The sequence below is a fragment of the Pholcus phalangioides genome, unplaced genomic scaffold, assembly GCF_987345545.1.
Source record: "Pholcus phalangioides strain wild (caught in Gottingen) unplaced genomic scaffold, Ppha-v1.0 ptg000001l_1, whole genome shotgun sequence".
NCBI classification, from domain to species: Eukaryota; Metazoa; Arthropoda; class Arachnida; order Araneae; family Pholcidae; genus Pholcus; species Pholcus phalangioides.
In genome coordinates, this window is record NW_028301594.1 from 8,330,189 (window position 1) to 8,345,702 (window position 15,514).

Here is a 15,514-nt window from a genome sequence, read left to right on the forward strand (position 1 = left end):
GAGATAGAGTCATCACCAAATTTTGTTTCAAAAATGGCATGTGCAAAGTTCATGAATTGATTGATGAAATGTTCTGTGAAACATGCAACTGATTTTGAGTGATATAAATTATTTTAAGAGCTGTGTCAGTCTCTCTCAAAATTAGCGCCCGTGTGGTGCAGTGGTAGGATGCTCGTCTTTCGCTATGAAGGTTTCTGTCAAGGTGTACGTGTTCGAATTCAGGGATTCGCCTTTATTTCCTCCCGTAACTCCACCGGTTGCTAACTGCTGTACGGCGGTATGACAGAGGTTAGTGTGGGGTAAAATAGTCTCCATTAAAGATGACTCTAAGGAGGGGCGTCGATTTCTGTCGGAGGAAAATGCTGACCATATTCATTGTTTTCTCAATAAAGATCGGCATTTGACTCATAGTCATTGCCGAGAAGCAGAGTATCAGAAATTGGTTCAGTGCTCACCGATGTTCTTGGTAATAAGAAAAATAAAATACACTGGTGCCAAATTATCTGCCAGAAATGGGGCTGGCTCCAGCAAAATCATCACTAAGTGTAGTGCAGGTTTTTTGTCACATAACTAATTGACTGTGATGTTCATACCTGATATTCATCAGACGTGCCTGCAGATTTTGCGTTGCCAAAAAAAAAAAATTGAATGCTGACGAATTAAAGGTTTGGCTCGGTTTTGAACACAAAGAACATGATCGGGCTTCTGAACAGTGTTCCAGGATATTAATTCTAATAATATGAGTGGTTGGATTCTTTTACAAATATTATTTGCTCGTATTTTAGTAGTTGTTTTTATATAATCATACAATTATTGGATAGCACAAAAAATATTTAACACAATTTAGATGAATTACAGTTGTATCAAGGGGCCTCCTTCTACCTTTTAACATAGCAAAAACTTTCTTATGTAGAAATATTATTATAATATTATTTATTCATTGATTTATTTCAAATGTTTCGCACATATATTTATGTATGCTACTCTATTCCGGCATGAAAATTTACATACCTCTAATGCTTAATTTTAAAAAGTAAAAAAACACATTAAAAACAGCTTGCACGCATGATAAAATTGCATGAAATCAATGTAATTGAATAAAAAAAAGATTCAAAATAAAGAAAACTACATGTAGGCCTACTCAGTTCAAAAATGATAGAAGAGACTAAGGATTTTATCTACTCAATCTTATTCAAAATTAAATTTTAAATAAATAAAAAAATATATATCCCAAGTATTTGGATTGTATCCTAAGTATGAATGGAACTCAAATCTTTTTCCGTCATTTTATGAGTGTACATTTTCCTTTATTTTGAATCAATTTTTATCTAATTTAATTGATATCATCTAATCATGCACGCAGGATGTTTTTAATCCATTTCTTTGAAATTTTGTAAGAACTACAGATATTTTGAATTTTTTATTGGCATCTGATAGCATATACAATGAAATATATGCGGTAAACATTTGAAATAAATCAATGGATAAGTAATATTTTTAATAATATTTGTACATAAGGAAGTTTTTACCATGTTAAAAGGTAGGAGAAGCCTTAAACCTACAAACTGTCTACGTTTGGCGTAGGAAAAGTGATTGAGTCTAAGAGCCTGGAATCTAACCCAATTAATTTTCATGAGAAATAACTAAGATTCAACGAGTAGATTTACATATCATATATTTTATGTATGTTTAGGTTGACCAGCACTGCATCATTCCTCGGCCTAAATTATTTCTGTCTAGAGCTTCACGGAGATGTTTATCTAAACTTCTTGCTGTCCGCTATATCCGAAGTCATCGGTTGGTTGATAGCAGCGACAATGTTACGATGTTGTAGTCGGAGATGCACTTATTGCGTCACCTGTGCCTTAGGAGGTGTTCTATGCGTCACGATGGCCACCCGCAAACGCGGTAAGTAGATAATATAATATGGTATAATGCCCATAAGGAAATTCTTATGATCTCTTCTAACCAGCAAACGGGGAGAGAGAACAACAGCTATGCAACATAGAGTGACTATATCTAATCATATAATAAACGACTGAGCTTAAAATAGGGGTTAAATTTTTCATTGACGTTTTGTGCCGTTTAAAAATTTCGACTTTCCTTCCTCTTTCCCTTACTATTTTACCACCGCTGTTCACGCACAACTATCTTGCATAGCTGTCCGTCCGTAAAATCACTTGTTTTTGGGGTATTGAAGGGGTATCACGACCGCTGAAGTCGATTTTTCAAAAATGACTAAAAAATATGCGATTCAAATGCAAAACATTTTGTATCAATCGATTAATTTGTTCTTTCAAAATGAAAGAATGAATTAATGAATCATAGTGCAAATGAAAAAAAAAAAAAACATTGATCGTGATTTTCCCAAATTGTAATGTTTGAACTCATCTGTAAGATGCACAAAAAACTCCGAAAATTTTGCAGAAATGTTTATTCATTTCATGATATGCGCGAGTGAAACGGACCTCAGATTTAGCAATTTACTAATATGAAGTATTAAAAAAACTGATTCACATTTTTGAAGTATATATATATTTTTCAAACTTTAAAAATGCATAAAACTCCAATGAATTGTCAGATACCAAGTTCGAGGTTCATTTTACTAACGAATGTTGAATAAACATTTCGGCAAAATTTCAGAATCTTTAGTGCAGTAGTTTTATTTTTTAATCTTACGGATAAGCTCAAAACTGCAGAGAAAATGCAGAGGAAAATCTGAGAAACTCGCACTCAAAGTGTTTTGTGTTTTTGATTGTAAGGCGTGTCCCAAATGGATAGAACCACGTGTATTTTTTGGTTTTTCCTAAATATAAATTTATCCTGATAAGAATTGCTATATAACACCCATAACTAACTTGTATTAAGTCTCTTTCAGAAAAAAAATGTGTTGAAATTTCAAAGGAGATAAAAAAAAAAACAGAATGATGAAGATATCAATTGAAGAATGTACCAAAATGTGATAGAGCCATCTAGGTTTTTATCGCGCCATCATGCAAATTTCGCCGCGTTTGCGCAGTGAGCCTTCGCTGCTAGACCGGAGGGTAAAGGGAAAAACGGGGGTTTATTGCACTGGCAACTGCATGATTTTCTGCCTCTGTTTCAAATTTCATAATGGGTAGATAAAAAATCTTTGACCTAGGAGCTATTGTCATAGGCAGGAACCGTAAAAACCAATCTGAAGCGAGGAAAAAATTTACTTTTTATCGAAAATTATGAAGTATACAAAATATGCCTTAAAATTGTGCATATATGCTCTACCACGTAAAAATAGCGAAATATGCAAAAACTAATAAATAAACAAAATGAATCAAGAAATATACAAGACATGGAAATCCAAGTCCTACTAATTACATTTTTTGAATTTCGAAATGTCTCCACAGCTCAATTTCAACAGGACAATGCGTCCCTCACAATGAAAATTTGACCTGGGAATGATTCCTTGCGAATGGGATTCCAGTGATGGACTGTTCCGCATGTTCTCCAGACCTCAATCCACTGGAAAACATGCAGGTTACAGTGGCGAAGTGAATTTTCAAGCAATAAAACAGTGGTTTCAGAACGTCAACGGGCGGTCATCAAAGTGTGGAAAGATATTCCTCTGCAGAAATGCCAAAAACTTTTTGAATCGATGTCTAGACGAGTGTTTGACATTAGCAAGAACAATGGGAAATTTATTGATGGATGTTAAAAATATAATTGCATACTTGGACACGAGTAGTACTTTCGAGTGGCTTCGTCATTTCGGGACAGGTTTTGATTTCCAATTCGATCCAATTTTTTTTCCTGTCATGGGAAATGCAGATATAGACTATGTTAAAAAATTATTATTATAGTTTTAATCCTGTGCGATCATGGATTTTTAGATAAAAAGTAATTTTCACTTCGAAAAAAATAAATGGTGGTACTTATAGAATATTGTATGTGGCTTTTTATCATTTTGGGACCCATCTTATACATTTACGCTATAATTTATTATTTCTTTCTTTCACTTTGAAAGAATGAATTCACCGGTTGCGACGAAATTTTTTGCATTTGATTTGCAATCGAATGAAATATTTTTAAAAATAATTTTTGAAAAATCTATTTCAGGGTTTGTGGCGCCATATAAGGATTTTTAGGTCGTCATAAACTAAAGTTAGTCATAGAGTCAAAGTCCGAGATACTTTTACCTTTCAATTAGGAACGGTACAGCTAGGAACATTAGTGACATCATTAAGACTTGTCGCGTTTTAAATGGAATATGTCTGGTACAAAGGAAAATAAGATTTAAAAAAATTACGTAATCCTTTTTGTTCGATCGATTACGTAATAAAATATTGATGAACCCAAGTAGAGATATACAGAGGAAAGAAAAAAGATCCTCTTTCATATGGGGTGAAGAAAAGAAAGCACGGTGTCTCTCTCCATGAGGTAGTTAGTCATTTGCCAATCACCAGCTGACAGCATTGATTGTCTCGACACTGACAGATATTGATCGATGGCGAATCTATGTATATGGATGAGTAATGATCGGTACGTGTTGCTCTCTTGGTTTGAAGCTCAGCGTATATGACGATAAAATACGTAAAAAAAAGTGGGAAAAACCTGATGAAATATACCTTAGATTCATTTTTCAATATTGCGAAAATTATTGTCACGATAAGTATCCTATGTGGGCGATTCAATTTTCAATTTAATTCAATTTTATGCATAAACGCAGAAAGTTCAGAACAATATAATCGTGATGAAAATCGCTAAGAAGCCGAGACATGGCTCTTACTAGCAATCACATTTTTTTGTTTTGGTTTTAGACATTAGTTGTAAAGATTTTGTTTAATAAGTAATAATAAATGAGCTAAAAAGGCAAAAAGAAGTAGAGAAAACAAAAAAGATAAAAAAAGGGATACCAATGGGACTTGGATATTATGCATAATCGCTAGTAAAAGCGGTAAACTCAGTGAAATTTATCAAATTGACCAAAATGGTCGGGAATTATGCATAACAACCGGATATGTCCGATTTTCCGTAACAGATATAATGCACCGTACTACCTAAAAGTTTTATTTGTGGAAGAATTTTTTCTGCTTTGAGCGGTAATTATTCATTATTGCTTTCCAGGTAAATCAGCCTCGTTGACGTTGTTCGTTTCGACGAAACTTAGCATTTCGATATCATACTTCGTCTTGCCCCTTTGGACGGCGGAGCTACTGCCAAACGGTCTGCGTGAGACGGCCCTAAATCTAACAGAGATGCTAGCCATGGCCGGACCGTTTCTTCTACCTCTACTCATGTATCAGGTAAATTCTCCTAGATTAATCAGAAAATTCATAGAGACGTTTCTACCTCGAAAATGTATATCATGATGTGCATGTGTGCATCAAAATGATCGTGTTCATTTTGTTGTTCGAAAGGGTCGCACAATCCACAGCCTGCCCATGGTACTGATCGGCGTACTGCAGCTTATCGGCGGACTAGCAGCTTTGAGTTTACCAGAAACGAGATTGTCCAATTTCTTAAATCCTCCGCAAGCGGTGCCATTGACTGAATGTGACAATCCATGGTCGTGTGGGAACTGTGGGCCTTGCGATGCTCTGAAGTATGTATCCATTCAATGTTATAAATGACAAGTTCCCGTTGTTCGCGTTTACCACTTTGTTTAACCCTTTATGTACAAGAGTATGAAAAATAGAAAAAGAAGTGAATGACAATAAATATAATTATAATAATAAATAACTTTCATGTAAATTATTTGGTAGGTCATTTTATTTCTAATTAAAGAAAGAAAAATAACCTACTAATATAATCCACCACCAGTTTATACTACTAATATAAACTGGTGGCAGATGGCAGCACTACACATAACAAGCATTACAGAGAAACAAAAAAACTTCACGTCAGGTTTCACTACACGTACACGCACATTCCCGCATGTACCGATTCGTTGGGGGTTCCGCGGGGGGGGGGTGTGTGGGCGGGGTGCATGTGTGGTGTAGCAGTAGTAGGTAGGGCCTCCAAAAAATGGCTCGGGATCCATGATGTTCTTAAGTCAGCCATTTCGTTGGGCAATTTGCCTGTTGTGGCGTTGTATTTGTATTTTACTGTATAACTAATATAATCTCTACTATAACACCACAACTTATTTAGGCAACAAAGTTTAGGGGACCACAAACTTTATTAGCAAAAACTCCTTTATAAAATCATCAAATTTTACTGTGATGAGGTGGCAAAATCACGATTTGCTCTTCCCTCCTCAATAAAGTTACGGCCTGGCATAACAAAAATTACCTAGTCTGGTTCTTTAAAGACGGGGTTACATGATAAATGTTATCTCATGACGTGCCGAAATCGGTATCAGCTGACGCTATGCGTGACGCCATTGCTATGACAGAACCGAGTAAGTTCGCTCTCTTTCCTACCTTTTTTACCCGCGTTTCTACGTGTCAAAATAAACTAGTTTCGTTTTTTAGCGATATCTATCTTTGACTTGAAATATCATTTTCTCATTTTATACGCATACATTTTGGCCATATTTTTTCAGTATTTCCATCGTTTCTTTTATACAAGAAATCAATTTCTTAATAATTTACAGAATAATTTTTCATTTTCTTAAGTGATGCCCACTTACATAGAAATCGGACACTGTAGAAGTAATCAGTAATAGTAATTATAAATTATAGAGAGAAATTATCATACATAATCATTCAGTTTAGTCTACGAACAATATGGCAGAAATCCTCAACACCACTGCCCGTTGAGAAAATTCACCGCCCATAATACAAATATGCAGCAATTAACAAAAATCAAATATTAAACTAAGAAGATATGCATGATGCTGGAGGTATCATTCATTCCACAGGATCACCTTTCGTGGGCTTTGGTGAGATCATGCGTTAATATGGAACTGGCAATCGCACAACTCAGGTTTGTTTATTACTGGTTAACGTAAATTCCCCAAAATGAATTACCAAAATACCACACGCGCAAGCCACTGACTTCAAAACAACATTATGAACGCAAATCACTCACTAAAAAAAATTAAAATAAGCGACTGAAATGTAAAATACATCATATGAATTGTACGTGTGGGCCCTCAGCTAAAAAGGTATCAAAACAGTGACTTTCCACAGCAACTCTGAAGCCACCACTACTGAACCATGGTGACAAGCGGATGAAACAATGATTACTATAACATATTCCTGCTTTAAAGTACAATCGGTTGATAAAGGGTCAAAGTGGATTTAGATTATTTATATTAAATTTACTATGAGATAACCTAAATGAGCATCGTTATTCAAGCATTAGATTGTTTCATAATAACTAATGCTTATAATTCTTTTTTCCAATTACTACTTAGAATAGATCCTAGGAATGGAATCCTTCGTAACACTGGTCCAAACCCACCTTCTCCCATATTCAGGTAAGATAATCACCATTTTTCTTGTGTTATCACTGTTTTATATTCCCCCAATCATTGTAGAAGTTTATGAATTTACAGATTCGAAAATAATAATAATAATAATATGCCTTCGGAAATGATTCCATTAATAAAATATATATCCCGGAAAAAGATCTCGAGATAATCTTCCCAAATAACAAATATTACTCGCTCTAAAATACAGTTGTATCAAAAATTGTTCTTGATCGAGCTATACCGAGGGGATACGCCAAAGGTAATCATCTTATCATACTCACATATGAAAAGATAATATTTATAACAGATGAATCCTCGTAACAAATTGCGATTCCGTGATTTCTTATATTTCCTGATAGAGGAAGGATCAGTATCTTCAGCAGAGTGTTATCATGATTCGCAGATAGAAAAATAAAAGCCATTGCCTTGAGTTAACCTTATTTCTTTGGCGTCGTTCCCAGCAATGAACACACGCACGCACACACACACAAAAAAGAGAAATTGGGAATGAAATCTTTTTTATACATAGTGTCAAGGATAAGTTACATCGTGTGAATGTTTCGCTTCGATACAAGAAAAAGGCGTAGACCAGCTTTCCATAGTGACAAGCAGCGGATAAGGCGGAATAATTCAATATGAATATTCCCTTCTCAATATTTCTTTTACAAGAAATTTGAGCGTGTTTTGAAAATATTACGAAGTATTGCGCGAAATAAAAATATTAACAATAAGGATTGTATTAGGGGAATTATTATCCCTTACGGGAAAAATATGACGGTAGTTTTCAGCGCAGCCAAATTTGATTTGAATATTTTCGAAACGAATTTATTGTAATTTTTTACTGAATTATACCTCATATCTTTATTTCGAATATTATTTAGAATAGATAAATTTAAACAAGATAAGAGAAATGCGGTGATTGAATTATTCTCCATAGGCACGATATGATAACAACAGAATTGCTTAAAACTCAACGTATTGTTTGTATAAAGCCAGAAAATAATATTATTTTAGCGCTAGTACTTAAAATTTCACTGCGTATTGTTTCAAAGCATGTTAATGAAACAGAAGGCTTTCGTGGCCATCGTGTAAATTAGAATTAAATTTAAAAGTTTAAGGGTTTTTTGGCCGACGTGAAGTACAGTTTTTTTACTGTACTTCACGTTTTGCCAAAAAACCCAAAAACTTTTAAATTTAATTCTAAAGCATGTTAAGCTTTATACATTTACGTTATTAAATGTTTCGCTATATCACAAGAGAAAAGACGCGGTAATGTGTTGCCATGAGGAAATAACGATCCATTGCGGACCATGCATGCTGAATGAAAAATATGGAAAGTCGTCGTTGTGTGTATGTGTGTGTGTACAATGAATGGAAGAATTTAATATAAACGTAAGGGATACGTATTCAGTTTAGGAGATCGACAAATGCTCTTATTCATTAGAATATTTTAATGATTTTAAATTGTTATCACAAGTTTCTAGGTGAGTTTTGATCAGTATACGAGCATATTATTGAAAATTGAATGTTTATAACATAAACTCAATCTTTAACCTAATCGTATATATATATGCGACCATAATGCCGTACCATTCATGTTGGCGATGGTTCATTTAACACATTATTTGGATGCTTTTTCTAATTGGAAGCATGCCGAGCTAAAATCAACGGTTCACCATTAAAATGTCGCGCGTGCTGTTACCTATTCACTCTGTATACGTAAAAAATGTGTTTCTCTTCAACTGCCCACAATTTCTGACTTTAATATAAAAAAAATGTAGCTTAAAGAAGAAAAAAAATCCTGCTTTAGATAAATATGAAGGGGTGGGGCGGCACGATTGAATATTTTGAAACAGTTTGTGGGAAATAGAAAAAGAATTGCTCGATTTTCGTTCGTCCAGCTCGACCAAACGGGACACATGGTCTTCGTACTTATTACTGGGTTTTTGTTCTGGTATAGTTATCAATTGTTTTTTGTTGTCAGAAGTACCGAGTCCCGATAAGATCGCATTAAAAATACACTGCACTTGCATTGATGCTGTGCAATTTTTAATAGAAAATTTACGTGAGTGATAGATTATAACATTGTACACAGTGAAGTCTCTCAAAAGTTCGAGTTTCCAGATAATCCGAGGTGCTGGAATTTTTGAAATTTCTTCTCAAAATCTCATTCTTTCTGTGTTTTTCAAAGAACGCGTTTCGTTTCATTTTTCTTAGGAATTCCAGTAATTTTAGTTTAAAGAAAAATTTCGCCCGTATCTCCGTCCATGAATAAGGAGGGTCTTTAGTAGTCATTGACGGCCGGTCATGGATATGCCGGTGTCTTCGGTGAGCCCTCAGACTAGAATTCTCCACAGGTCCGTCTACTGTAAATTCATAATGGAAAAAAAATAAACAAACAAAAACATATTTTCATATCAGATCCCAAAGGCTGGAACCCATTATAAAGAGGGCATGGATCTTGGCAACCCTAATCTAAGGAGCTATGCCCGTGAAGTAAACATTACAAAGGTAAGAGTAAGTACGAATACGTGGGTTAAAAGAAAACAAGTTAGATCAATTTCATTAGATGGTAGTTAAGTTCATACCACCCTGTGACCCGAGAGTGGACCTTGTATTTTATTAATTTTTCACTACAGAACATGGTATAATAAAACCATAAATTCAATACAGAGGTTTTACTCCCTTCCCTGAAAGTTGTTTAATATAGTTTTTTCTTATAATCCATGTTTTCAGTTATCCGAGATAGTCTCGGATTATCGAGACTGTATTAGGGAGAATAACTCAGAGAAAAATTGAGACATTACGTAGTCGAAATAAGAAATATTTATATCACAGAAAACAAATAAGAAAGAGAGAAATGATTAAAAGAGACATTTCTGTTCACGTTGACATGAGATATTGTTGGAATTTATATTAATGTGCGCAATATTTTTTCTCGTCCATCCTCTTGTAGCGATTGAAATATGTACATGGTTCCATTTTAGAAGTTATTGCGTCTGAAACTTTTATGGTGATACATTTATTTTATTATTTCGTTTTCTCTATTGTGTGTGTGTGTGTGTATGTTATATGTCTTTTCATATTATTTAAGCCGGGGCAATTTTTCCTTATATCAGGTAAACCGGAAAAACTAGAGGGCGCTCCAGTTTTTGTTTTTTTGTATTTTCTGTTCTTTTCTCAGTGAAGTATGCGGTTGTTGTTGGTGCAATTGAAACGAATGTTTTTTTCGGTTTTTTCTCTTTTATAGTATCTACTTTATTGCTCCATACATTTTTTTTTTTTATAAATGTTTAATGGCTTGGAAAATGCGTTTTTGGAGACGGACCGGCGCTTTTATAACTGCTAAAAATTCGTCTCTCGTTTGATCTTTTATTAAAACTAGGAAGTGCGTTTTTTTTTTAATGTTATTTCTCTTCATGCATTGATAATTCGTAGAATTACACCCGCATGTCTCTTTTTCTTTAATTACGTATCGCCTTTAATGTTATGAATACAATACCATTTCCATCATCTGTAATTATGCCCGATGCTCTATTTTCTCTGTTTTTCTCCCCGGTGGGAAGCGTTACTTTAGCTCATGAATATGCATCGTTATCAGGAATTGAATTGCAGCTTTGCTATTTTTTTCTTAGTTGTTGTTTACGGATCTGGATGTATCCAAGTTGATTACATGCTTTATATTCAGGAAAAGTTTTTTTTGTTTGGTGTTTTGGCAGATTTCACTTCATTCACTCTCAAGATGAAAAAATAATTAAAGGATTTTAGATTACTTTTTATTTTGTTTTATGCAAATATTCACAGCATTTTGATTAATGAGTTGTTTATACCGATGGATCCATCATTACGGTGGCTGATGGGTTCCCACGAGAGCTAAAATAATGAGATTTCTTCTCCCGCATACGACTCATGTCCACTTCTAAAAAAAGCTATGGTCTATTTCGCCATTGTTGGCTTCGATATGGCCAAGAAAAACAATTAGAGAAAAAAAAATGTGTATTTTATTTTTATTCCGAAATATCTCTCTCACCTCCAAAAGATGGACCAGCGTGAGTTTATATGATATTATCACTATTATAATGTCTGCTTGTGAACACGTATGAAGCATCATAGAGTATTTTGTCCTGTGGCAATTTATGTGTGCTCCAAAGATTAGCAATAGATAGATCGATTGTCACAGGACATTTCGTTTTTTGTTGAACTCACCCATTGAAATTCCTATTTGAAATTTTCAAATATCTAGCCATCTATTCATTCAAATCGCAAAAAAAAATCTTCTGATGCTAACATTATATAGAGAAGAAATGACCATCCATATGATAGTTGACCTCTGTGTTGGAGATAGTACCATATGATTATGTGAATCAATGTTACGGATCAATATTAATTTTCCTACGCAAAAAAATTATCAATTGGTTATGCAGAAATAACATATGAGGAAAAACAGAGATGCATTGCAGGTTCCCAGCCCCCTATACGTGTGCTAACTATTTTCCGAACTGTAATAAATTTATCTTAACAATTTTAATATCGAAATTTTTCTCAAACCCCCAGCTTGAATTTCGTACAACTTCAGTAGAAAATCTGAATTTAACCGTTTCAATACCAGTGGGCTGCGTGGTCATTTTAGTATTTTATTAACATCTTTCCGAAAATTAATTTGAATAAAAAAAATAGCTCAGTTGTTCATTGTATTTTAACCATTATTACAATAACACTAAAATATATGTGTCCCGCTGAAAAACATCACCGAGACACTTATGTCCCCTCCGATCCCTCCTTCTCCGGTGATTTGTTGAAAAACATTTCCGCCATATTATTCGATATTCTTATTTTTGTTTATTTATTAAAAGTAAATATATATATTTTTAAATACTTCAAGGGTTAATGCAGAAATTTCAAAAGCGTTTCGCTGTGTACTTGTGTAAAAAAAGCTCTAGTCTCTATGAAGTCAATCAAAATAACTTTTTGAACCACATTTAGACCAAAAAATATTGTAATAATGTCGTGGAACCGTTTCACCTGCAAGGATTTTCCATTTCTTTGAATTAATGAATTCAATCGAGCGTTTACTTTCTTCCTTGCTTTTGACGATCTACATCTTACATTATTTCTTATATTTGGCAAAGGTCTTATAAAGTTCCACACACCAAATTCTTGTGCGTTTACTCGGCGAGCGACGTCAATTTTAAACGTGTACTGTCTGTCTCCTATTATTTCACAAACTACAAAGAGACACTTTATGCAAAGTACTCATAATCTGGGTGTGGCACTCAATTCATGGATGGCACGTTCATTTCACTTATTCATTTCGCAACATGTTTTCGAAAGAATTCCTTGCGTTCAGAACTCATTTAAACAGACAACTAATTGCAACACGAGTATCGCCTGTATTAAAGCATACCTGGTGTCTTCGAGAGAGTCCGTGGATCGTTTCTACGTCTTTGTAGACTGTGCAATGACGTCAGTGACGTCCACTTCCAACAACTCTTGTAATAACAAATAGAATAAATCTTTTTGTAGTTATTATTTTACTTTTTGTCGTTCCAGCGTGACGTCGAATCCTACATACGTTTTTCGCGATTTTCAGCCTCTCAACGTGGCTTGCGACGCCATGTTCCATTGCAATTTTTGCTCCTCTTGATATCTTAATGTCTACTAACAACCCTCTGAGTTTGTCGGTCCTTTAACAGAACACCCTGTATATGAAAAATATATTGTGTTTCTTTACTCGTATAAAAATAATATAAAAAGACGATATTCTTGTTTTTGCGAATTCGAACAGTAATTTACGAACTTCTGACACATTTTTGGAATTATCTTTTGTTTTGTTCTAAAGTTTGTTACAGAGTCAAGCGAGACGTTACAATCGACAAGAATCAGAAACGGCTTCTTTGGAAATGGGATCATCTAATCCCATAGATCGGCATTTATCGATGGACGAACTGAAAGTCACCGTTCTATGACGATGTGGATGTTATGTCGATGTCACAAACAATTTCAAACGTCATTCGTGGAAAGAAAATACAGCAAACTCTGATCATAGTTTTCTTTTATAAAAATGATTTTTTCTTACGAATTGTGAAAATATTAGAACTTTTATACCGAGAAATGATGTCTACAAAAAATATCCTCTCGGTCCAGAAATTTTAATACCTTGTACACTCACATTTAAAACGAAATCGAATCAGCTTAAACCGATAGAATTTCATAGAACTTGCGATAAATCTATTATTACATAAAAATCTTTCAGTAGGAAAACACAGATTCCCCTTCCCAAAAAAAAAAAGATTTTTTTCCACAAAACATTGTCCTTAAATTTTTGTAAAATGAATTTTTGAAGAATACGGATTATCAGTTAAAGCTAGATAATCTTGTCATCGGGATCAAAAAGAAAAAAAAACATGTAAGAATATCGTAAAGAACACATTTTACTTTTCGATTCAAAATTTTATTTGGTTATTTTATAATAATGTATTATCTGGACTGAGAAGAGAAAGGTATTAAAATATCATTAAAAATGAAAAAAATAAATCTTATAAAATTTTAAGCGAAGTACCCTAACAAATTTCGGATAGGTTGAATTTATATAAATGCTCAATGGAAAAAAAAAAATATTTCAATGGAACGACCCGTCCAAAATAGCTTCTCAACTGTTTGTTTCCGTAGGTTATTGTGACAATGAAAAATTGTGAGCATTTACTGATATGTATGTACATGTTAAAAATCAGATCGAAAGAAAATATGTATAAAAAAAAGTTTTTTTTTGTGTGTGTCGTGCAAGTGTATGGACACTTGCCTTGAATATCCATATTATAGATAGAAAATGTATGAAACAAATATGAAGTTATTGAAAGTTTTATGATCGTAGTGTTGATTTATTAAGAGTTGTGGTCGTAGATCTGCACTTAACGAGCAAACGTATGAACGTATCTGGCAATGTATGAAATGGTATCTAATCTAATATGGATGTGTTGTGAATATTTTGTGCTTGCCGTATACCTGCATGGAATTGAAAATTGATGAATTTCAGGATAGCGTTTCAAAGTAAATAGAAATTTATTATGTGAGGTGGAACTCGGTATTTCTTTGTTTTAGTATTTTTTTTTTCCTTACCCGCTCGAGCTTTGGAATTTAAGACTCTTGGAGCTTCTTTTGCGATGACGGTAATGAAAAACTGAAATACTAAGCTAAATTGTTACTCACGAAGAAAAGGTACCAATAATACAACCTATGGAGCACCGGAGGATGAGATCGTAATGCAGGTCTGCGGTAGGCCTCGATGTTTTCACATCCAACGCCTGTTGTTGTTGTCTACATATCAGTGAGACGTAGAGAGCAGTTTATATATATATATATATATATGATCATCAATTATGTATGTAAATGAGTATGAAACGAATCGATTGTAGTGATAATAAATTGTTCTTTTTTTAATGGTCTACTTTTGGCTTTTCTTTAATTTTTCTCCTGATTCTGATTCAATGAAAGTATGATAGGTGCGGTGCGTAAGTCATCCCTCAACTACCGAAAATAATTCTTTATAGCGTAGAATTACTGGGCAGTACGATAAAAATACGTGTAGAATTATACGTTCCTTAGCCGAAAACCTTTGTAGGCCGAAACGCGATCCCCCATTGGTTCCAATGGAAAACCATTTAATTCATCCCAGGGTACGGCCCAAAATTTGAATATAAGAGTTATGAAACACTAAAGAAGCACTGTAAAAAAAAGACTAAAATTGATCGAAGACAAAAATGAACATCATCAAAATTGGGTAAATTAAAATTTTCAGGAAGTTAAGATAATGAAGTGATAATTTTTTATTTTACCGTATGTATACAACCAACTTTATTCTACTGGTGTTGACCCAACCCAATCGAGCTCGTAGCTGTTCCCATCCATTTCTGATTTAAACAGCTCATTTCAATGTCTGATAGATGCAGGTGGAAAAGATAAGCTCCTGGAATGTCCAGACTGTTCAGTATGATGCTGAAGGTCTTGCACTTGAAGAACACGTGCTCTGAAAACATAATCTCTTTCGTTTTAATGCATTTGCAATTAGATGAATCTTTCACTTTTAATTGTTGAAAGAATTTCAGAAAGAGAAGTGAAAGTAAA

At 34.0% G+C, this 15,514-nt stretch overlaps 1 protein-coding gene across 2 annotated transcripts in view; it reads left to right on the forward strand.

The window, feature by feature from the left end:
• Positions 1 to 14,836, forward strand: part of LOC149089801 (beta-alanine transporter-like) — a 207,659-nt gene extending 192,823 nt beyond the window's left edge. The window contains exons 7-11 of one of the 2 annotated variants that reach the window (XM_089248179.1): positions 1,694 to 1,908; positions 5,101 to 5,279; positions 5,394 to 5,578; positions 7,337 to 7,399; positions 13,233 to 13,442. In XM_089248179.1, coding sequence (XP_089104305.1) covers positions 1,694 to 1,908; positions 5,101 to 5,279; positions 5,394 to 5,578; positions 7,337 to 7,399; positions 13,233 to 13,359 — 769 coding nt within the window. In that variant the 3' untranslated portion in view covers positions 13,360 to 13,442. Of the gene's footprint in view, positions 1 to 1,693; positions 1,909 to 5,100; positions 5,280 to 5,393; positions 5,579 to 7,336; positions 7,400 to 13,232 lie in introns of both variants that reach the window. The other variant, XM_089248242.1, reaches the window with a different exon arrangement.
• Positions 14,837 to 15,514: the final 678 nt, after the last annotated feature.